We start from the raw sequence: 22,795 nt of genomic DNA on the forward strand, positions 1-22,795 counted from the left end.
GTCCGGCCTGCCGGTTTCCCTGAATCCCTTCATAAATGTTACTTTGCTCACACTCCAACAGCACGTCAAGTATTAAAAACCATTTGTCTCCATTCACTCCTATCAAACACGCTCACGCATGCCTGCTGGAAGTCCAAGCCCCTCGCACACAAAACCTCCTTTACCCCCTCCCTCCAACCCTTCCTAGGCCGACCCCTACCCCGCCTTCCTTCCACTACAGACTGATACACTCTTGAAGTCATTCTGTTTCGCTCCATTCTCTCTACATGTCCGAACCACCTCAACAACCCTTCCTCAGCCCTCTGGACAACAGTTTTGGTAATCCCGCACCTCCTCCTAACTTCCAAACTACGAATTCTCTGCATTATATTCACACCACACATTGCCCTCAGACATGACATCTCCACTGCCTCCAGCCTTCTCCTCGCTGCAACATTCATCACCCACGCTTCACACCCATATAAGAGCGTTGGTAAAACTATACTCTCATACATTCCCCTCTTTGCCTCCAAGGACAAAGTTCTTTGTCTCCACAGACTCCTAAGTGCACCACTCACTCTTTTTCCCTCATCAATTCTATGATTCACCTCATCTTTCATAGACCCATCCGCTGACACGTCCACTCCCAAATATCTGAATACGTTCACCTCCTCCATACTCTCTCCCTCCAATCTGATATTCAATCTTTCATCACCTAATCTTTTTGTTATCCTCATAACCTTACTCTTTCCTGTATTCACCTTTAATTTTCTTCTTTTGCACACCCTACCAAATTCATCCACCAATCTCTGCAACTTCTCTTCAGAATCTCCCAAGAGCACAGTGTCATCGGCAAAGAGCAGCTGTGACAACTCCCACTTTGTGTGTGATTCTTTATCTTTTAACTCCACGCCTCTTGCCAAGACCCTCGCATTTACTTCTCTTACAACCCCATCTATAAATATATTAAACAACCACGGTGACATCACACATCCTTGTCTAAGGCCTACTTTTACTGGGAAAAAATTTCCCTCTTTCCTACATACTCTAACTTGAGCCTCACTATCCTCGTAAAAACTCTTCACTGCTTTCAGTAACCTACCTCCTACACCATACACTTGCAACATCTGCCACATTGCCCCCCTATCCACCCTGTCATACGCCTTTTCCAAATCCATAAATGCCACAAAGACCTCTTTAGCCTTATCTAAATACTGTTCACTTATATGTTTCACTGTAAACACCTGGTCCACACACCCCCTACCTTTCCTAAAGCCTCCTTGTTCATCTGCTATCCTATTCTCCGTCTTACTCTTAATTCTTTCAATTATAACTCTACCATACACTTTACCAGGTACACTCAACAGACTTATCCCCCTATAATTTTTGCACTCTCTTTTATCCCCTTTGCCTTTATACAAAGGAACTATGCATGCTCTCTGCCAATCCCTAGGTACCTTACCCTCTTCCATACATTTATTAAATAATTGCACCAACCACTCCAAAACTATATCCCCACCTGCTTTTAACATTTCTATCTTTATCCCATCAATCCCGGCTGCCTTACCCCCTTTCATTTTACCTACTGCCTCACGAACTTCCCCCACACTCACAACTGGCTCTTCCTCACTCCTACAAGATGTTATTCCTCCTTGCCCTATACACGAAATCACAGCTTCCCTATCTTCATCAACATTTAACAATTCCTCAAAATATTCCTTCCATCTTCCCAATACCTCTACCTCTCCATTTAATAACTCTCCTCTCCTATTTTTAACTGACAAATCCATTTGTTCTCTAGGCTTTCTTAACTTGTTAATCTCACTCCAAAACTTTTTCTTATTTTCAACAAAATTTGTTGATAACATCTCACCCACTCTCTCATTTGCTCTCTTTTTACATTGCTTCACCACTCTCTTAACTTCTCTCTTTTTCTCCATATACTCTTCCCTCCTTGCATCACTTCTACTTTGTAAAAACTTCTCATATGCTAACTTTTTCTCCCTTACTACTCTCTTTACATCATCATTCCACCAATCGCTCCTCTTCCCTCCTGCACCCACTTTCCTGTAACCACAAACTTCTGCTGAACACTCTAACACTACATTTTTAAACCTACCCCATACCTCTTCGACCCCATTGCCTATGCTCTCATTAGCCCATCTATCTATATATATATATATTCGATATATCTTCAATGAGTTGAATGTGCTACCTTTGAGCTAAGGTCACCATGTTGATGGGGAGTGAGAATGAATACGTGTGTTTGTATGGCTGTGAGAGATAGTCTTGAATTTTGTAGCGAGGACGTGAAATAATGTTCATGGAGTGATAGATCATAAAATGAGATCAATAGGTATAGCAGGATAAATAAGAAAATGGGTACATATTCAGATTTTTAACACAACACTGTGTTGTAGTAAAAAAGTTAGTCTAGGCCTGGTCATGGACCGGGCCGCGGGGGCGTTGATCCCCGGAATAACCTCCAGGTAACCTCCAGGCTAAGTAGAGCAAGAAGTTCAGTACCCCAAGGCACTGTCCTAGCACCTCTACTGTTGCATATCTTCATAGTAAACATAGAAACATTAACCACAGCTTCGTAACATCCTTTACTGACGATACGAAAATAAGTATGAAAATTGCCTCGGTAGAAGACAAAATTACAGATATCGAGTTTTCGAGTTCGTAAATGAAAATATGATTTTGAATGAGGACAAATTTCAACTGCTTAGATGTGGGAAGAACAGGAAGACCGTCATAGAACTTAGAGAACAAATAAAAGTCCTAAGAATATTTTTCAAATGAGAAAGTAATATAAATGGAGAAAATAAAGTAAAATACAACAAAAAATAGTGCATTATGAAAAAAAAAAAAACGCTAGGGATACTGCTTCTCAAATAATATTGTTCTGGGCTCATAGCGCCTTTTAAGGCAGGAGGGAGACGGGTGCTGGAAAATTTTACTGCTCACATAAAATTAGTAAAACATCCTAACTATTGGGTACACCTAAAAGCGTTCTATCGGAGATACCTAATAATATACTCATGGGAGATACTTGTTGACCTGGTCCCCAGTCTGTACACTACTTTCTGGTGTGAAAGATACGGGAGAAAATGTAGAATAAACCCTGTAGAAGGCAGGAGTGCCATGAGTACAGTTGGAGAACTTAATGTCTGCATCCGTGACACAAGACTATTCAACCTGGCCCATGGCCGGGCTCTAAGAGTAGTTAAACTCTCGAAACTCTTCAAAGGTATAAAGGTATAACTTGTTACCAGCATTAATCAGAAATACATATTGCCAGAACGTAGGTAGAGGTTTTCAGGAGGAAACTGGTCCAACTTGCCTACAAATTCCTGGTTAGCTAGGCTCTAAAGGCAGAAACCTGTCGTGAGGGTAGAACCCTCGAAACCGGTCATAGGTATGTAACTTAAGGTGTGGTGTGAATATCATATGGGAATAGGGAGTGAATAAATTAAAAGACGGTGTGGTGGTATGAAAGGTTAATTCAGGGAGCGAGCGGGGTTTATTGAGACGGTATCTTTAGACAGACTGGTTATAAATGACCATAATTTTTAAAGGGGTGGACCGGTAAGCCAACGGAAGGCTTCGGTCAGATGACCAAAAGCTCCAAAGGCGGGTCATCATCTGACTAAGACCCGCGTCAGGAAACATTTGTCCTGTTTCCTGACGAACCTTACCTAACCTAACCTAACGGTATCTTTATTTAGAAAGGAGGAAGCAAGATAAGTATCCAAAAGTGAATGGAAAATTGTGTTTTCCGGAGATTTGACGTGTGTTGGAATTCAGGGAAGCGGTTCGTTAATGCCAGTGTTGAATTCCAGAGGTGGGAATGTTTGGTTTCTGTGGATCATTGGCATTGTGATGTCCATGAACTCCTGGTAACACAGCTGTACGATGAGTAATGGTGAATGCGTTTTCCTTGGGTACATATTAGTTTAGGTTACCTGGAGGTTATTCCGGGGATCAACGCCCCCGCGGCCCGGTCCATGACCAGGCCTCCCGATGGATCAAGGCCTGATCAACTAGGCTGTTACTGCTGGCCCCACGCAGTCCAACGTACGAGCCACAGCCCGGCTGATCCGGCACTGACTTTAGGTATCTGTCCAGCTCTCTCTTGAAGGCAGCCAGGGGTTTATTGGCAATTCCCCTAATGCTTGATGGGAGGCTGTTGAACAGTTTTGGGCCCCGGACACTTATGGTGTTTTCTCTTAGTGTACCAATGGCGCCCCTACTTTTTATTGGCGGCATTTTGCATCGCCTGCCCAGTCTTTTACTTTCGTAGGGAGTGATTTCTGTGTGCAGATTTGGGACCATTCCTTCCAAGATTTTCCAAGTGTAGATTATGATATATCTCTCCCTCCTGCGTTCCAACGAGTACAAGTCAAGTGCTTCCAAGCGTTCCCAGTAGTTAAGGTGCTTGACAGAACTTATACGTGCAGTAAAGGATCTCTGTACACTCTCTAGATCTGCGATTTCACCTGCTTTGAATGGAGATGTTAATGTACAGCAGTATTCCAGCCCAGAGAGAACAAGTGATTTGAAAAGGATCATCATGGGCTTGGCATCTCTCGTTTTGAAAGTTCTCATTATCCATCCTATCATTTTCTTTGCACGTGCGATCGTGGCACTGTTGTGATCCTTGAAAGTGAGATCCTCAGGCATTACTACTCCCAGGTCCCTTACATTATTTTTCCGCTCTATTGTATGGCCGGAGCCAGTAGTATACTCTGTTCTAGTTATTATCTCCTCCAGTTTTCCATAACGGAGTAGTTGGAATTTGTCCTCATTGAACATCATTTTGTTTACCGTTGCCCACTGGAAAACTTTGTTTATATCTTCTTGGAGGTTAACCGCGTCCTCAGCAGATGACAGCCTCATGCAGATCCTAGTATTATCCGCAAAGGATGATACGGTGCTGTGGTGTATATCTCTGTTTATGTCTGATATGAGGATAAGGCATAAGATGGGGGCGAGTACTGTGCCTTGTGGAACAGAGCTGATGAGTGGAGACAAAATTTATAATTTAAAGTGAATAATAATATTTGGTTTGTGCAATGGAGATCGTTTTAATTTGTGCAAATTAAAAACTATTGTACATATATTTTGTGAAGAATAAAATATTTAAAAAGACAATTCTTTAAATATTAACTAACGTAACCAAATGTACCCCAAGTGAACCCAACCTAACGCAATAATTAACAGTGGTGTTCACTTTTTAGATAAAACAATCATATAAGATTTTTCAAATTCACGTTTGTCTTGTTCCCAGAGGTTGCAATATTACGTGGTAAAAAGTAGTCACAAATTACTATGGAGGAGGGAAGGTAGTGTTACCTCTGTGGACGACTCGTGTAAAACGTTGGCACACCGAAACACCGGAGGATATTCGTCCTCTCATAAAAGTATGTTTGGGGCTAATATCTGCCAAATGAACAGTGTGTACAAGAATTAACTCACTTTTTTTTTTTTTTACACAGGGTTTGACAAGGTTAAGGATCCCTAGCTTTATCGACAGCTATTTACAGGTTAAGGATTCCTAACTTTATTGGCAAGCTAAGAGCTGTTACCTACATCAGCTCATTTGAAAGCATTTTTTTTGTTATGAGACATACAAGTAGGGAACAGGATGAAGTTGGAGCCATCTGTGGGCCAGCATTTTCATTTGATCAACTGACGTTATCTCGTTGACATCATTATGCTGTACGAATGTGTTCCATACTCGAGTCATCCTGGGTATGTATGATCTCAGATGGAGTGATGTTCTGGAGAAGGGTACAGCCAGAGTGAAGTTGCTGCTTTCTGCCCGTCTTGTGGCATAAAAGCTTGTTTCACGCTGTCCTCGAAGTGGATCCAAGTGTGGTATTTTGACAATATTGGCCTTGTACATAACAGTAAGGCCACCCACATCCCTCCTATGTTGAAGGCTCTGCTGAAATGACAGATCTATCCAGGATGGGTCCAGGCGAGAGATGAGACGTCTTGCTTTGTTCTCTACTCTGTCAAGCAGTCGCGGATGAGAGGGGGGGCAGGCAAACCAAGAAAGTGGAGCATACTCGAAGGTGTGAGCGTACTTGTGCCTCGTACAGGATCTTGCAACCCCTACTGTCAAGCAGATGTCTCTCTCTCTCTCTCTCTCTCTCTCTCTCTCTCTCTCTCTCTCTCTCTCTCTCTCTCTCTGGGATATGGCTAGCTTGTCTGTATTAAAAAATATATATAAAAAAGGCTGGCCACCAGCCCGTAAACTAAGTATTAGCCTGTCCTTGTCACTCTTGTTTAAGAAACGGCTGAAGTGGTTAATTATACGTGTATGGTTTTGTATTAAGGAAAAACTTTAATACATTCAGTAATAAAATTAATCATGCCAGTATAAGTAAAAAATAGTCATTTTCTTAAGTGTTAAAAATGTACAGTTGTCATCTCGTCCCTGAGGTTAGATGCAAAGACTTAACTAATGTATCAGTACAGTCATGATATAGTAAGCATTTAACACGCTCCAGAAATTACTTGGACAGTCATATCTGGCATGAGTGATGCAGTGTCTAAAGCAAGCTTGGCAGAGTGTTGGGGTAGCACAGCTGTGGTGGTGGTGGAGGATGGTGGTGGTGGTGGTGGTAGTGGGTGTGGGTGTGGGTGTGGGAGTCACTGGGAGGGATGGCTTTCGGGGTAGTGATGGCTGTTGAGAGCCTTCCTCGCTCAGTATGTGAGAGCGAGCTACAGTGTGACTATCATCAGCGCGCTCCCATCACTTGACTTTATTTTCACATTTGCGTATGTTTTTTTTATATTATTTTAATGGGTAAAAGTGGTTAAAGATGGTGCTCTTAGATCATGGATTAAGTGCCTCCACAGCCATAGCTCAGGTATGTAAGAATTTTTGTATATTCATAAGTGAGAAAGTCGACTTTCTTGTCTGCACTGTTAACTTTTCTAATAACTTTATTCATAAGCATCAGTTACTATTACTCATTAACTATATTTGGAAGTAAACAAATCACTTAAAATTTTGAAGTGATATTGTGTGTGTAGTTATATGTAATTGCAGATTTGTTCTTACCTCTTGACAGTCAACTGTATAGTTCTTGTGGCTTAGCGCTTTTTTTTGATTATAATAATAATAATTGACACAGTCAAGAGGTAAGAACGACAAGCATTAACATTAAACGACAAACGTTACTGATTCTTGATCACTTGGGTTCAGTCATACCAACTTTTGATATTGTAAAAAAAAAAATATTTGCTGACGTCCCTGTGGTTTATCTTCCTCTTACCTGGTGTCTGTTTCTCCAGCTCTTAATCCCCACAGCCCAAACATCTTTCTTGTATATACTGTTTAGTTCTGTTTTGTATGTCATATTCCATTATGATGGTATACAATACCGACAAGTTTATGAATAAGACACGTGCAACATCTGAGTATCTTTAATTCTATAAAAAACGTTTCGCCAATCAGTAGCTTAATCAATCTAATACAGAGAAAATATAGTGGAAACAGTGGAAAGGTAATTTTGAGGTATTTAGTCCCTCAGCCTTGATAGGAATTCATTCCCATAGACTTGATAAAATCTGTTTTATCAGAGCTAAGAGGTTGAATGCGTTGAAGAAGTCTTTGTACCAAGATCCCATGATGTTGCAATGTCTGACAGATATGATGAATGGTTTTGAAAACCGACAAATTGAAGAATTGAGACACATGCAACATACGGGAATCTTCATTGAAGAAACGTTTCGCCACACAGTGGCTTTATCAGTCCAATACAAACTAGAAATGGGTAAGGAGAGGAGGAGTTTGAGGTAATCAGTCCCTCAGCCTGGAATCGACGTGTTCAGCCCATCACTCTTGTAAGAAGTAGAGCGTAGGTATTATTATTATTCAAGATTAGCCGGTATTCTCCCGGCCCGGGCTTTTTCCAAGTGGTGGCCCGGCCTTGGCTCCCTCTTTAGGGAGTGTCTGAGACCTAAGTCTCCCATGGGAGGAGGCACAAGTACCTCCTCATCTTTGGGACCAACTGTCCCCAGGCCTAGCCACAAGCTAGGCCTCTCTGGTCTGCCATCCCCGCCCCAAGGGGCAAATGGGAATGACAGTCTTATGAGCTAAAGGCTCGGGCTCAGGCACTTACCCTACCCTAGAAGGGTTAGGCATGGTGTCGATCCTACAGCGTAGGGCCAGAGAGGTGGTTTATATACTGCAGTCAGGCGAGTCGAGGCAGGAGGAGGCGGGATCACAGAGGGACCTGCCACTAGTGTAAGTAGGTCTTCGTCCAAAGGTTGGACAAGCTTTGGACGAAGTCCTTTTTACACTAGACTGAATGCCATGTAGGAACACTTCAAACTTTCCTCTCCACTTTCGCTGTCTTTAGTATATTTTCTCTGCATTGGATTAAAAAAGACACGGGCTGGTGAAACATCTTCATAAAAAAAAAAAAGATATCCAGAGGTCGCACATGTCTTATTCATCATGTTCTTATCTTCAGTTGTTGATAGTTTTGAGTTAGGTCCTCATATGGTTCCCGGTAATAGTGTCACCCCAAGAATGTATTTTTTGGCATTTTATTTCTAAAGTTCTGAACGAAGTCTCGCACGAGTGAATCTGTCCATTCACTCCAATGAATTCAAGAAAAGACGGTGAAGAAGAAACTTATTGGGACAATGTTTCGCGCTGCAGTGTCTTTTTCTTTAATATTGTCGGCCAGTGCGCCATTGGGAGCCATTCATTTCGTTCTTGTATAAGTTTTGTAATTATCACTTTCATTTTTTTTGTCATTAAATCCGTATTCATGTTATTTGGTATTGTTTTCATCTACGGGCAGTACTTGCCACTTGGTTATGAATCCTACACGTTATCAGTCTCATTAGGCAGACAATGGCAAAAGCTGACAAGTGAGAATAAAGACACTAGTAATAAGGGATCCTGTGAATACGAGCTAAACGTTGATAAATTAGACACATGTGCAACTCTTGGGTATCTTTATTGAGGAAACGTTTCGCCACACAGTGGCTTCATCAGTCCATACAAAGGAGAATCTTGAAGAACAGGAGGAGAATGAGGTAATCAGTCCCTCAACCTTGAGTCGATGTGGTCAGTCCATCAATCTTGAATAGAATACGGCATACGTGCTGAGAAGGAGCTTATAAACCGTTGGCAGGAGAGGTGCAGCAGTCATAGGTCGTGTAACATTTGTTCAATGTTGAAGTAGGTCGTGCCCAAGAATTAGGCAAGCGAAGAATTCCTATTCTTGGGCACGACCTACTTCAACATTGAACAAATGTTACACGACCTATGACTGCTGCACCTCTCCTGCCAACGGTTTATAAGCTCCTTCTCAGCACGTATGCCGTATTCTATTCAAGATTGATGGACTGACCACATCGACTCAAGGTTGAGGGACTGATTACCTCATTCTCCTCCTGTTCTTCAAGATTCTCCTTTGTATGGACTGATGAAGCCACTGTGTGGCGAAACGTTTCCTCAATAAAGATACCCAAGAGTTGCACATGTGTCTAATTTATCAACATGTCGGTTCTCTGAACCATTCATCTACAGAGCTAAACGTTGTATTAAAATGATACTCTTTACCAATGTCTGTTCCCAAATATTGAAATTGGTGGTACTACTGCTTCAACCAGATTGGTATGCCTCAACTGGTGTTCAGAACTCTGTCTGGTATATCCCTCATCAGGTGCTTCGAAACTTGGTCCTGAATCCTCAAATAGCAAAGCAAATCTATTACCCTTCCGGCCTAACTAAACCCAACCAACCTTTTAACCTAATCTTGCAACTTATATTGTACGAGGGGGGGGAGTCCTGAGGAGATCCATCGTCCAAATTTTCCTTCATGGAAGTTAAAATTTTATAATTTAAGTGAATTTAACACCCCGAAAATTAAAAGACTGTAGGTAGTATTAAACACTGACTCATTCAGATGTAAATCCCACAGGCAAGAAAAATATCGGCATGAACTGGTACACTTTTTGGTTTCCCCTAGAATAACAGGTGTTCGGTGGGTGATTCAGTGTTATTGGGAATTACCATTGAATGCAGGAAACATGACTTCTTGGAAATACAAGTGATAACCTGCACCATGCTGGTACATCAAGTGAAACTACAAGTGGAAGGATTGAAGTAGCCACCACGTTTATTATTTTATTTACATATTAAGATAAGTGATTTTTTTTACTCCTAAACAGTAGTAAATAAAGTAACAAATTCGTTTATAAGACGATTATATTTAATGTGTGGTGATTTTTTTTAACGACCTAGCATCCATGGAAATGCCACTTTACTAAAACACCAATAACTAAAATGGGTGGCATTGTTAAACGGGTCTGCTAAGAGATGCATTAATAATATATTCAGAAATTTTGGTACGTATAAGTGCATCGATCTCTGAAAATCTTAGTCCAGAGATAGCTTATGTTTTTTTTCCTGCTGGCTGTATAATCGCGCTTTAATTTCCCAGTCTGTTGCGTTGAAATTTTCGTTTTCTTATATGATTCCCAGCAATATATTTTCAAGTTTCCTTCACTGAGATAAATAATTTGTTTATTTTACGTACTCCTATTAAACGTATATTTAATCACATTTAATCAAATTAAAAACATCCACAGTAACGCTAAAAGTCAGCTCTTGTAGTATTAAGATAAGTTTGATAATTAATTAGATATTGAATTTAATAGGTATATGACGAGTAGCCTGTTCATTTTAGTACAGATCAATCAGAATAGAGGTTATACTTATATTAAGACATTTTCATTGTGAATAATTTTTCTCCCCTTCATAGTATTTAAACATAACCTGTAACTAAGTACGTTAAGATTGTCATTTATTTGAAAAAATTATCGTAAACTTTGTATATTTGCTAGAAAATTTAACGGTTAAAGTAAATATGGCAATTTGACTGGCTTTAAAAAAGTTCAGCTAGTTTTTAAGAAAAAGCTTGAATTTTAGTATGACGATTTATTGTCGATTATGAACGTGTCATGGCGATTAGCTTAATTAGGTTAAATAATAACTGTAAGCTGATAAAGCCCTAGTGGTTGAAACGCCGTATAAATAAAAGATTCTTTGTTATACGTGTGTTTCAGATTAATTATATAAATTATAGATTCGCAGACGCACTCAGATCTGTGAGAGCAACAGTATGAGCATTATTCACTACACAAAGTTTAAAGGTGCATCACTCATTTACTGCTATTCTGGGCTTTAGAGATGGTACAAAGAAGAAAAACTTTTAACTGTACACCTTATCCAGTTTCCCCACACCCCGTCTCCCCCGTCTAATCAGCGAAAACAACAGGCGCTGTCGCATTTCAAATAAGCTTGCAGCCTAAGTAAAATTAAAGATAGGGGTATACTTTCTCAAATCACCATTAAGGGTTTGATAGCGTAGTGTACACCAATTTCGCAAAAGCCTTTGACAGGTGCGACCATGGGGCAGTTCACGAAATGCTCGCAGAAGGAATAACGGGAGAGGTGGGTTGATGGATATTTAGCTTCCTCATCAGTAGTACCCAAAGAGCAATGGAAAACAGTAAAATCAGGGGCTGCTGCATTGAAGAACTTTGTCCCCAAGGCATTCTCGTATCTGACATAGGCAGGAATGTAAACCATAGCAATATCTGGCTGTGGCATAAATACTGTATACTTTGATCCAGAGTGCGCAGGTTCGAGTCCTGTTCTGGACTGAGAGAGACAGGTGCCAGCACTGACGAGGCTGTCGTATCTGTAAGCTTATTCAATAACACAGTATCCGAAGCATATACTTAATATAACTTAATTCATTTTACAGCCGATTAGCCAGTGGTCCTCAAGCAATGTGGTGGACTGGATGGCGACACTCAACTTAGCGCCATACACAGAATTGTTCAAAGCAAAGGACATCAAAGGAATAGACCTCCTCACATTGGACAGAGATAAACTTGGGGTAAGTACTGTATTTTAAAGTTGTTAAAAATAAAGTTACTCGACCATAGGAGTAATTTAATTGTTGTCTCAGCCAGTAATAGTTAATCCCTGAACTTAGTTTTACTTCGAAATTCACACATCAAATTATTTCACGAATAATACCAATAAACAAGGTTTAGGTTTCAATAGTGACTGGCAGTTTGAGGAGGAAGAGGGAGGGAGGGGGAGTGAGTGGCCGGGGTAAGGTAGAGGTCAGTATGGCGCTGACATGTGAAGAGTGAAGGGGGGACGGACATGACTGGTTCTATTCCGTCAGATAACTTAGCCCATACTCCTGGAGTTTACCTGGAGAGAGTTCCGGGGGTCAACGCCCCCAGTGTGATAAACTGTCTAGTCATGTTTTGTTTTTGTATTTAAGCTCGTTTAGTGTTTTCCTTAATTGTTTTAATTTATAGTTTGAACCTAATGTAATATGAATTTCATATTTATACATTTCGTTTACCATTTAGTTAGTGCATGTGGATTTGTATGGTTCTTGGTTTTGTTGACTGAAGGTTCTGTTCTCGGTCTCTATCGTGAGAAACTGGTCTTCATATTCGCTCTTCATGAAGCTCGTTTAGTGTTGTTAACTCATAATTGTTTTTATTTATAGTTGTTGACTATGCTATAACACTTATTTCTGTTTTCTGATTTAATATTGTGCATTAAGTGCATGTGGGTTTTGTATTTTGACTTGGATCAAATTGTTTTATTGTTTTGTATATTTTTATTGTATATGCGGTTTTATTATTGGCCTAGTTTACATTTACTGTTAGTAGCTATGGGTCCCTTGTTGATATCACCTTTCAAGTCTCCCATTGCTATGTTGTCTAAACTCAGAGAATGGCCCTCCCGTAAATGTCAACGTGAGGAGGGTTTGGAACCAGCCGAGGTGAGCACTACTTCAGTGACACCTCAACTACTGGATTATCCCTACCTTCAACCCCCTGGTAATCTGATAGATTATTCAGATTTGTACTCTACTCCAAAACATTCATGCTCCTCTGCATTGACAACTCCTGATAGTGGCATATATGTTGAAAACACGCCTTGGAAACCTTGTGCATATTTTGATCAGAGAAAACGAATAAGAGTTAGCAGTCCCATTCCTATTACCAGTGGTACTCCAACCCCATATCAATGCCAAAGGCTGCAGGCATTATGTACCACATCGCATTTGCAGAAATCGAAGAATAAAGCTTTTTGTGATGAGAAGCTAAAGCTTAAAGAAAGCTACGCCCTTCAAAATCCTAACACAAGCCTAGGATGTCCTAATCACACTCAGTATCAGCCCCATTATGGAGACAATACTCGACGTGCATCTACAACTTCATCTACATCAAGCATAGCAAGTTCCACAGATACCATCACCACTTACATAACTAGTGACTTTTCGTCAAGTGCTCTCTCAGAGGGTGATTCTTGGTGTCTTAAATTGTCTGATCTGGATTCTCCAGAATGTCTTTCTCCTTCCCTCATTGGTGGTTGGCCCAGGATAATACCTGACAGTGTTAAAATACAAATTAAACTTCCCACTCACATTTCCAATCAATGCCAGTTGATAGAAAACCTTTCTAGGGACATAATTGCTCCAAATTGTAGCAATGATTATTCATATATGGAGCAAGTTAAATCTTGCTCTAGTGTGTTCAGTGATTCTCCTGCACATAAAACTAAGGTAAATTATAGCCCTGCTAACAAGGAATGAATAGATATTTAGTTTTTTGTTTTTTATTTTAAGTGCAGTACACAATTGATCATAAATGTTCAGCTGTTCTACAGCTGCTAGTAAGTGTGAAAGAAATATTTGGATTAACAAATTTTTGTCAGGGTAATTACTTATCCATACTATCACTGGTTTCGTTGGTGAAGAGTACACATTGGTAGCAAACCTGTGGAATTTGTCATCCTGATTGTAAAAAATAAGAATGTTGGTAATTACATTAGAATTTGTATTATAATAGCTAATTAGCTTCTTTTTAACTTGCTTTCTTTTGAAGTATTTTAACCGAGACGAGTCATAATATATGAATATATAGGTATATTAATAATACAGAACCAGTAATTGCCTTCCCACATACAGTAATTATCCCTAATAACCAGGCATTTGCCCAAAATGCTCTGCAAAATAAGGGGTTTTCTGTCTGCACACCTAAATGTTGCCAATCCTTGTACAAATGTTGTATCATGCTGAAATAAAAGAATCAAACTAAATTAATACTGTACCAGTTACCATACTAGTAAAACTTTACTACTTAAAGGCAAAAAATCGTTTTCTAAAGAACCTACTATATTAATAATTAAATGCAGTGGAAATGTAATATGCTAGCTATGACACTCAAGTATCATAACTTTTTCCCTTTGAGTGTAAACAGTGAGGGAAAAGAGGAGTTAGGTACCCTTTTATCACAAGTAACTAACTACCAAAATATGAGTGGAAATAAAATGAATCTAGACACTTACCCTTTTAACACTATTATTGGTCTTATACTTTGTGCCCTTGGTACCACTGATCCAGAACTAGATTCCTCTTGCCTTGTCCCATTTTCCACCAACTTTGATATACTTCCTAGGTCTCTTATGACCCTTTCTTTGGAGAACTAGATGGCTGTCTCAAATATCACAGACCCTTGCTACCTTCAGGTTAGTTTAAACATTACTCATGACACACTATCAGTACTCGACTATAGAAAAAACATGTACAACTCTTTTCAGATGTGCATTTTTCTCTTAGACATGGCCTGAAAAGATATTACTTGCAATTTTCCCAAATTTCATATCAAAATACTTGGCAATCTTACCCTGGAAGATACTCGATAAGTATACTAATAAACAGTATGGAACATACAGTTCCCTGTCTCTCCTAATTAAAATACCTGAAAAAGGAAATCATCTTAACAGTATTAAATCTCAACATCCTGTCATACCTCTTAATCAGCCTTTTGTCCAGTAAACTTTAATTTTAAGCTTGAAATTAGTTATATTATTCATATGCTTATATACCGTCTTTCTGTGAAAATAATTTGTACTTTAAAGTGATAAGTTGGGTTATAAGTACACTCACAGGGACAGTAATATACAGGTTAAGAAATATAGTACGTATATTATTAATATTGGATTTTTTCTTTTAGAATATGGGTATCAAAGACGAGTTTCACCAAAAGGCCATCTTGGTGTGCATAGATCAGCTACAAAATGAGTTTCGTGATGGGGAGAGTAAAGCCTCATCTGGAATTGGAGGTGCAGACTGCAGTACTCCAGCATCTCATCATAACCTTCGTAACCACTCCTTCTATGACCTCCACCGATGTGACAAATGTGGGCTCTATCTCAGAGGTTTTATTCATCAAGGACAGTTTTGTCAGGGTAAGAACAGTCATTTGAAATATGTCTGTGCACTTGCAGAAATACAGCTAAAGAATGAATGATGAATGTTTCTACCTTTGGATCACCCTCCCCTTGTAAGAAATTGCCATTTTGTGTGCTTCTGTGCATGTTTTTATTTTGTGTTTTTATATAATTTGTATACTATATGAGTGTGAATCAGAAATCTGTGAAATATATTTACTTTGGCAGGATTGCTGATCTTCCTTCTCTCTCATTAACCCTTAAACTGTCCAAGCAGATCTATGTTCGCATGCGTAGTGCTCCAAAAGTAGATCTACGTTTTTTTTTACATATTTTCAAATACAGTGGTCCCTCTCTTTTCGTAGTTCTCAACAGTCGTAAATTTCGCCAATCGTAGGGGTATTTTCGTATAAACATGGACTCGCTTTTCATAGGTTGACTCGTGAATAGTAGTTCGTCCGGGACGCGTACGCACGGTGAGAGCCGGGGCGGCCTCCCTACCCAGCCAGTCTGGCATTGTTTACCAGTGAGTGAAGGTCCCCTCAAGTGCTCCTACGAAATATTTCATAATATTCCACTCATTTTAGTGCTTGCAAGTACTAAATAAGCTACCATGGCTCCAAAGAAAGCTCCTAGTGCCAAGCCTGTGGTAAAGGTGAGAAATATGTACAGTGACAGAGATGCCAGAAACAGAGCTCTCTCCACAGTTACTTTGTGAGACAGGACTAGAGTGACTCTCAAGGTGGTCCTAGTGGCATTAAGAAACAAAGAAGAGAAGCAACCCCAGAGAAGCAATTGGTACCTGAGGTGTTGCTGGAAGGGGATTCCCCTTCCAAACTGTAAACAATCCAATCTCTCTCCTCCTCCAGTCTCCCATACACTAAGAAGAATCTCCAATAAAGGTAAGTGTTATGCTGTAAATGTTTCATTCATCATTTCCCATTGTATTGTTTATGTTCTACATGTATATTTCACGTAATTTTTTTTTTTAATACTTCTGGGTGTCAGGAACGGATTAATTGTATTTACATTATTTCTTGATTTATTGATTCGCAAATCGTAAATTTCGTTTACAGTAGCTCCTCCAGGAACGGATTAATTACGAAAAACGAGGGACCACTGTATAACAAAAAAAAAAAAATGTAGATCCAAGTTTTTTTAGACGTTTTCAAATGTAAAAAAGAAAAGAAGATCTACTTTTTTTACATACTTTCAAATGTTGAAAAAACGTAGATCTACGTTTGGACAGTTTAAGGGTTAACTTGTCAGATGACATGAAAATCGTGCTTATACTTCATACACCCAGTATACATTGCGTGTGTGGAAAGGAAAGATGAGGATATAAATGTTAAAATTCAAGAATGTTTTTGGTTTAAATAGGGAATGTATGAGTGGGTTATGTAATTGTTTAATGTTTATACACCTGTGGTAGAGAGGAGTGTGGGAGATTGATTTTGGGAGGTGTTAGATGAATGTTTAGGAAGTATTGTACCAAGCTAGAGAATAATTGTTGTTGGAGAACCTAGATGCTGAAGTAGGAAAGTTTTGAGTACCAGGGGTAAATAATTTCAGGAGCCTTTAATTGAATTGTGTGAAGAAAAAGGTTTGGTAACAAGACACTACTTTAAGGAGGAGGATAAATAAGTATACAAGATATGATAAAATCTGCAATGACAACATTTAGCTAACCTGTGTATCAGTAGTTAAAATGTTATTGGGTAGACCCCTGGACATCCATGGTTTTTAGATGGGCAACATATATCGGTCATTATTTAGTGATAGCTACGGGGAGAGCAAGAGGTTGGTGGAGTACAAGAAGAATGGCATTGGGTAAAGAAATGAAGTTGAACAAACTGAAGAGACACGGGATGATATAAGCAACTATTGGGTGAAACTTAGGCTAGAGAGAGAGAGTACAGGTAGTGAAGTCAGAGTTATGGGGTAAACTTAAGACTGCAGTGCAAGAGTGCACACCAGATGTTTATGGGTGTAGAAGTGTGGGTGCATTTAGGAAGAGGAATGATTGGTGGAAGTATGAGGTAAAAGAAAAGTTAGTGTATGGGAAGTGCTTACCATGAAACCTTAAGGCAGAATATATGGAGAGACCACCTTTTGTTTTGGATGACTTCTAGTTTAGTCATTTCCTTTACTCAACTCCATATTTTCATAGGTACTGTGTATTATTTTTCCAGACTGTGGACTGATTGCTCACCGCACATGTGCTGCTACAGGCTTACCTCCGTGTGTAAAACAATCATCCAAATACTTTCGTCGCATATTACTCTCCTCTGTTTTTGGCCTAAGCTTATGCACTCAGTTTACTCCTGGTGAGAGCCCAGCCCCCCTCCTGCTCGTGCGATGCTGTCAAGAAATTGTGTTCCGTGCCAAGAGTGATCCTAACTTGGATCCATATCGCCTCTATCGTACGCCACCCCAACAAGAAACACTGGCTCAGTTGAGACAGGACTGTGATGAAGGCTAGTATATTTTTTTATGTGCCAATACACCCAGGAAAATTACGTTAAACATTTAAGTTCTATTGCTGAGTATTTGTGTAAAGTGCATTTTGAATTTTTAGTAGTGCTCATTACTCTGATGTATGTATAATTTACATGTATATTAATAACTCCTATAATTTAAATATGTAAAGGCTTACTTGCAAGTCTTGCCATTTGTGTAAAGAAATTTTTATTATTGCAGACATGTGCAATGTTGACCTTAGTACATATGAACCCCACGTTATTGCGTACCTGATTAAACGATATCTTCGAGAGCTCCCTGAGCCAGTGATTCCAGAGACATTTTACGATCGCTTCATTGAAGCTACTCGTATCCATAATGATGACCAGTGTGCTAAGTGTATGGCACAGATGGTAAAGGAACTCAATTCTCATCATTTCTATACATTGCAGTAAGTTTACAAGTTTCTTACTCAAACCACTGTGCATTTTTTAAAATGTTTATTAATGATGTACAAGAATTGGTCTTTAATAATTTACTTTTTGGTGATCTAAATCAGTTAAAAATATTTTTTTACATGTTTGTCATTTCCATTTGATGAAATACTATAGTTTTAAAAGAAATTTTATTTTATATAATTAGCAACTAGTGTACATCAATGGTGAAATCCCCCATTATTATGTGTACTTTAAAAAAGTCAAGCATAAAGTAAACAATAGTAATAGGCAGAGTGATGCAAAGAAGAAAGCCCATTCACCACCATTCAGTTGCCATCTTACCAAAAGTGTGCTGACATCACAATCAAATTACCCTCCAACTGCAGTGTCCCCATCCCTCCTTCAGAGTGTAGGCATTGCCCTTCCCACCTCCAGGACTTAAATGCAACTAACCAGTTTGCCTTCATCACTTTATTAAAGTTGTCTTGCTCATATTCCAACAGCATATCCATTAAAAGCTATTTTTTTCCATTCACTCCTATCTAACATGTTTTCACAAGTCTGCTGAATGCTCAAGCCCCTAAAACTCAGCTACTTTTTACCTCTTCCCTCCAACCATTCTCGAGACAACCCCCTACCCCTCCTAATTTTCATCTCTTTCAACTTATCCCTCTCCATCCTCTCTACATGCCCAAACCACCTCAACAGCTCCTCTTCAGCTCTCTGAATTAAACCCTTAATGACCCCACATTGCCTTTTAATTTCTATGCTCTGAATTCACTGCACAGTATTGACACGTCACATGTGAGAGCAATGTGCAATCTCCACTGCCTCTAGCCACCTCCTCATTGCAGAATTCAAAACCCATGCCTTGCACTCATAAAAGTGTTGGCATCACTGTACTTAGGTGCATTTTTTTGCCTTCATACATAAACTTTTCTTTCCACAGATCGCTCAACACACCACCCACCTCTTTTTCCTCTATCTTTTCTATGGCTTACCTTGTCTTTCATAGACCCATCGGCTGGCATGTCTACTCCTAAATATCTAAATACATCCATTTTTTCCATACTCCTTCCCTCCAATCTGATATTTAGTCTAGATTTTGTTACCCTTAAGCACTGCTCTTTTCCATGTTATATTTTTATGTGAATTTTATCTTTTTTGGGTTGCCCTACCTTGGCAGATGTCCATAGGGTAGAAAAAAAAATATGTATGTGAAATATAATTTTTTTTCTAGGTTTTTGATGAGCCACTTCTTGCAACTATGTCAACTCCAGGTTGGAAGGGGCATCTTGGATCCACCAACTCTTCTCATTCAATCACTCTGTCATGTCCTTTTAAGACCACCATGGGAAAAAATTGTGTATGTATTATTTTGCTTGCAGTCTAATATTTTGGGAAAGTAATGCATCATGACTTACTGTTGTAGATTTACATGATGCTGCCTGCCTTAATCTAATACTATAGTTAAAAGTTTGTATTTACCCTCCTCTTTTTTTTATAGGGAACTAGCACGCAATACAGAAGCACACATGCGAATTGTAGAAATAATGCTGAAAAAAGTTGACTGGGGAGAAAAAGTTCCCACATTTGCACCAGCGCCAGCTTTACCACCAAGGCCTCGTCCATCAGTAACTACATATCCTGTCTTTGTGGAGGATAGTAGTCCACGATCTCCTGCTACTGGACAACCTCCTCCTCCAGTTAACACAACCACTCTCTCATTTTACTCCAATATCCCTACCAATGCACCAAAGGCACTACAAGAAGCTGAGTGGTATTGGGGTACTATTAGTAGGGAGGATGTAAATGTGTTGATGAAGGATACCAAGGATGGTACCTTCTTGGTTAGAGATGCCTCAACTGGAAATGAAGAGTACACACTTACACTCCGTAAGGGAGGCTCAAATAAGCTAATTAAGATATGTCATCACAGTGGAAAGTATGGCTTTACAGAGCCATATACTTTTAATTCAGTAGTGGATTTGGTGAATTACTGCTGTCAACAAAGTCTTATACAGTTCAATAAAGCACTTGACATAAGATTGCTACATCCAGTAAGTCGTTTCCATGGTGAAGAGTCAGAAAGCGCCAGAATGCGAGTTGAGGACATACTGGGTCGCTTGAATGATCTAAATAAGCAGTACCTTTCAAAAACTGCTCAGTATAACAGTGCATACGAAAAGCAACAGGCACTAGCTCAAGATATCCAGCTGAGTCGGCAAGCACTTGATGGTTTCACGGAGACAATCCTGTGGATTGAAGATCACCTCAAACTCCACGAAAAATTCAAAGTTGAAGCCCAGCCTCATGAAGTGCATGAGTAAGTGGTGTTTTGGAACTTGTAATGGGTTCATTTGTCTTAGTGAATAATTTGTTGCTATAGATTCATATCCTGTGGAAATTTGCTTGATTTGTATTATAATGCATGCTTTGTTGTTAAGCCATTCTTTATTTTTATCCTAGCTTGTTAACAAACCAACAAGTACTGTTGGGGCGTCTTGACAAAGTTAGAGAGGCTCACAGCCAACAAGAAAACCATTTCTCAGCACTGAAGCGAGAGAGTTTAAGTGTGGAACGCCAAGCTACATCGTTCAAATTGGATGTCATGAAATTAGCAAAGCAAATGGACCATCTCAAGAACTTGTTGCTTTCACGTGGACTTTCTGCTGACATGATGGATCAGTGGCTTGACCAGTCTGATCCATCGCAGACTCCACAACCAGTATGTATTCTATATAGTTTGTTAAAATTTACGTATGTTCTTGTAAAAGATTTGTGGGGCACCTGGCCCCAGGTGCCCCACAAATCAGAGTTAAGACTTAATTTAGGCATATATGATCACTAGGAAGTTGAGACTGCTATTGCTGGCTACTGTGCTTCTAGCCTCTGTAGACTAATATGTCATGTGAGAAGTCTCTTAAGAGACCTCAAGTTAAAAAGCATACTTATTATTACACCTATATTGATGCTTCATCTTTTAACAGAATTTTCCTATCTAAATATTCCTTTTTACCATGTTAATATTGAAAGGCTATCATAGGGTCATGTGCCAGCAGTTTCTGGCATCTTTAGTTCACATCCCACTCTTGCTGCTTTAATCCTTTGAGAGTCCGTCCTGTAGTTCTACAGCTTTGAAGCCTGGGTCCAAACCGTAGTACTATGTCATGAGCTCAGCTCACTCAGATAAGCTGTGAGTGGTAAATTTGGGCCTAGATATGAGAATGCATCTATGTGGTAAGTATACACCATATAAAACAAATCCTGCAGCACACAGTGCATAATGAGAAAAACAAACTGCGACAGTGTTTTTGGATTAAAACAACGACTTTGCGGTGTATTTTTGTATGAGTTTTACAGTTGTATTTGCAGTTTCTAGGTGTCATTTGATAGAATGGAAGCTATATTGCAGAAATGCATGATTTTGATTGGTTTTAGTACTGAAAATAGGTTGAAATTGAACTCAAACTAGCATAAATGTTCGATTTTTGCTGATGCTCAAGGGCAAACAAATCACATCACGTGTCCAATACATGTCAGCTGGTGGGTCTAACGTGTGTTCACAAATGTGCTGATATTATTTATACAATTATTACAGTATTTATAGGTAGTAGGTTGGTAGACAGCAACCACCCAGGGAGGTACTACCGTCCTGCCAAGTGAGTGTAAAACGAAAGCCTGTAATTGTTTTACATGATGGTAGGATTGCTGGTGTCTTTTGTCTGTCTCATAAATATGCAAGATTACAGGTACGTCTTGCTACTTCTACTTACAATTAGGTCACACTACACATACATGTACACGTTTATTTATACACACTCATCTGAGTTTTCTCTGATTTTATCTTAATAGTTCTTGGTCTTATTACTTTTCCTCTTATATCCATGGGGAAGTGGAATAAGAATCTTTCCTCCGTAAGCCATGCGTGTTGTAAAAGTCAACTAAAATGCCGGGAACAATGGGCTAGTAACCCCTTTTCCTGTAAAGATTACTAAAAAGAATAAGAAGAAGAAAATTGTCAAAGTGGGAAGTCTGAATGTGCGTGGATGTTGTGCAATTGATAAGAAAGAGATGATTGTGGATGTTATGAATGAGAAGAAACTGGATGTCCTGACTTTAAGTGAAACAAAGCTGAAGGGGGTGGGAGAGTTTCAATGGAGAGGAATAAATGGGATTAGGTCAGGGGTTTCAAATAGAGTTAGAGCTAAAGAAGGAGTAGCAATAATGTTGAAGGATAAGCTATGGCAGGAAAAGAGGGACTACAAATGTATAAATTCAAGGATTATGTGGAGTAAAGTAAAGATTGGATGTGAAAAGTGGGTTATAGTAAGCGTGTATGCACCTGGAGAAGAGAGAAGTGTAGAGGAGAGAGAGAGATTCTGGGAAATGTTGAGTGAATGCGTGGGGAGTTTTGAATCAAGTGTGAGAGTAATGGTGGTTGGGGATTTCAATGCTAAAGTGGGTAAAAATGTTATGGAGGGAGTAGTAGGTAATTTTGGGGTGCCAGGGGTAAATGTAAATAGGGAGCCTTTAATTGAGCTATGTGTAGAAAGAAATATGGTAATAAGTAATACATATTTTATGAAAAAGAGGATAAATAAAT

General features: G+C 39.4%; 1 protein-coding gene across 4 annotated transcripts in view; it reads left to right on the forward strand.

Moving 5' to 3' along the window:
- Pi3K21B (phosphatidylinositol 3-kinase regulatory subunit alpha) overlaps positions 1-22,795 on the forward strand; it is a 457,363-nt gene that overhangs the window by 416,490 nt on the left and 18,078 nt on the right. For 2 of the 4 annotated variants that reach the window (XM_053771895.2, XM_053771897.2), the window contains 7 exons: positions 11,790-11,924; positions 15,076-15,310; positions 17,485-17,769; positions 17,993-18,203; positions 19,430-19,555; positions 19,697-20,515; positions 20,659-20,917. In XM_053771895.2, coding sequence (XP_053627870.2) covers positions 11,790-11,924; positions 15,076-15,310; positions 17,485-17,769; positions 17,993-18,203; positions 19,430-19,555; positions 19,697-20,515; positions 20,659-20,917 — 2,070 coding nt within the window. Of the gene's footprint in view, positions 1-6,691; positions 6,864-11,789; positions 11,925-12,528; positions 13,623-15,075; positions 15,311-17,484; positions 17,770-17,992; positions 18,204-19,429; positions 19,556-19,696; positions 20,516-20,658; positions 20,918-22,795 lie in introns of those variants that run through there. The other 2 variants (XM_053771898.2, XM_053771896.2) reach the window with 2 other exon arrangements.

The sequence above is a fragment of the Cherax quadricarinatus genome, chromosome 8 (assembly GCF_038502225.1).
Source record: "Cherax quadricarinatus isolate ZL_2023a chromosome 8, ASM3850222v1, whole genome shotgun sequence".
Taxonomy (NCBI): domain Eukaryota; kingdom Metazoa; phylum Arthropoda; class Malacostraca; order Decapoda; family Parastacidae; genus Cherax; species Cherax quadricarinatus.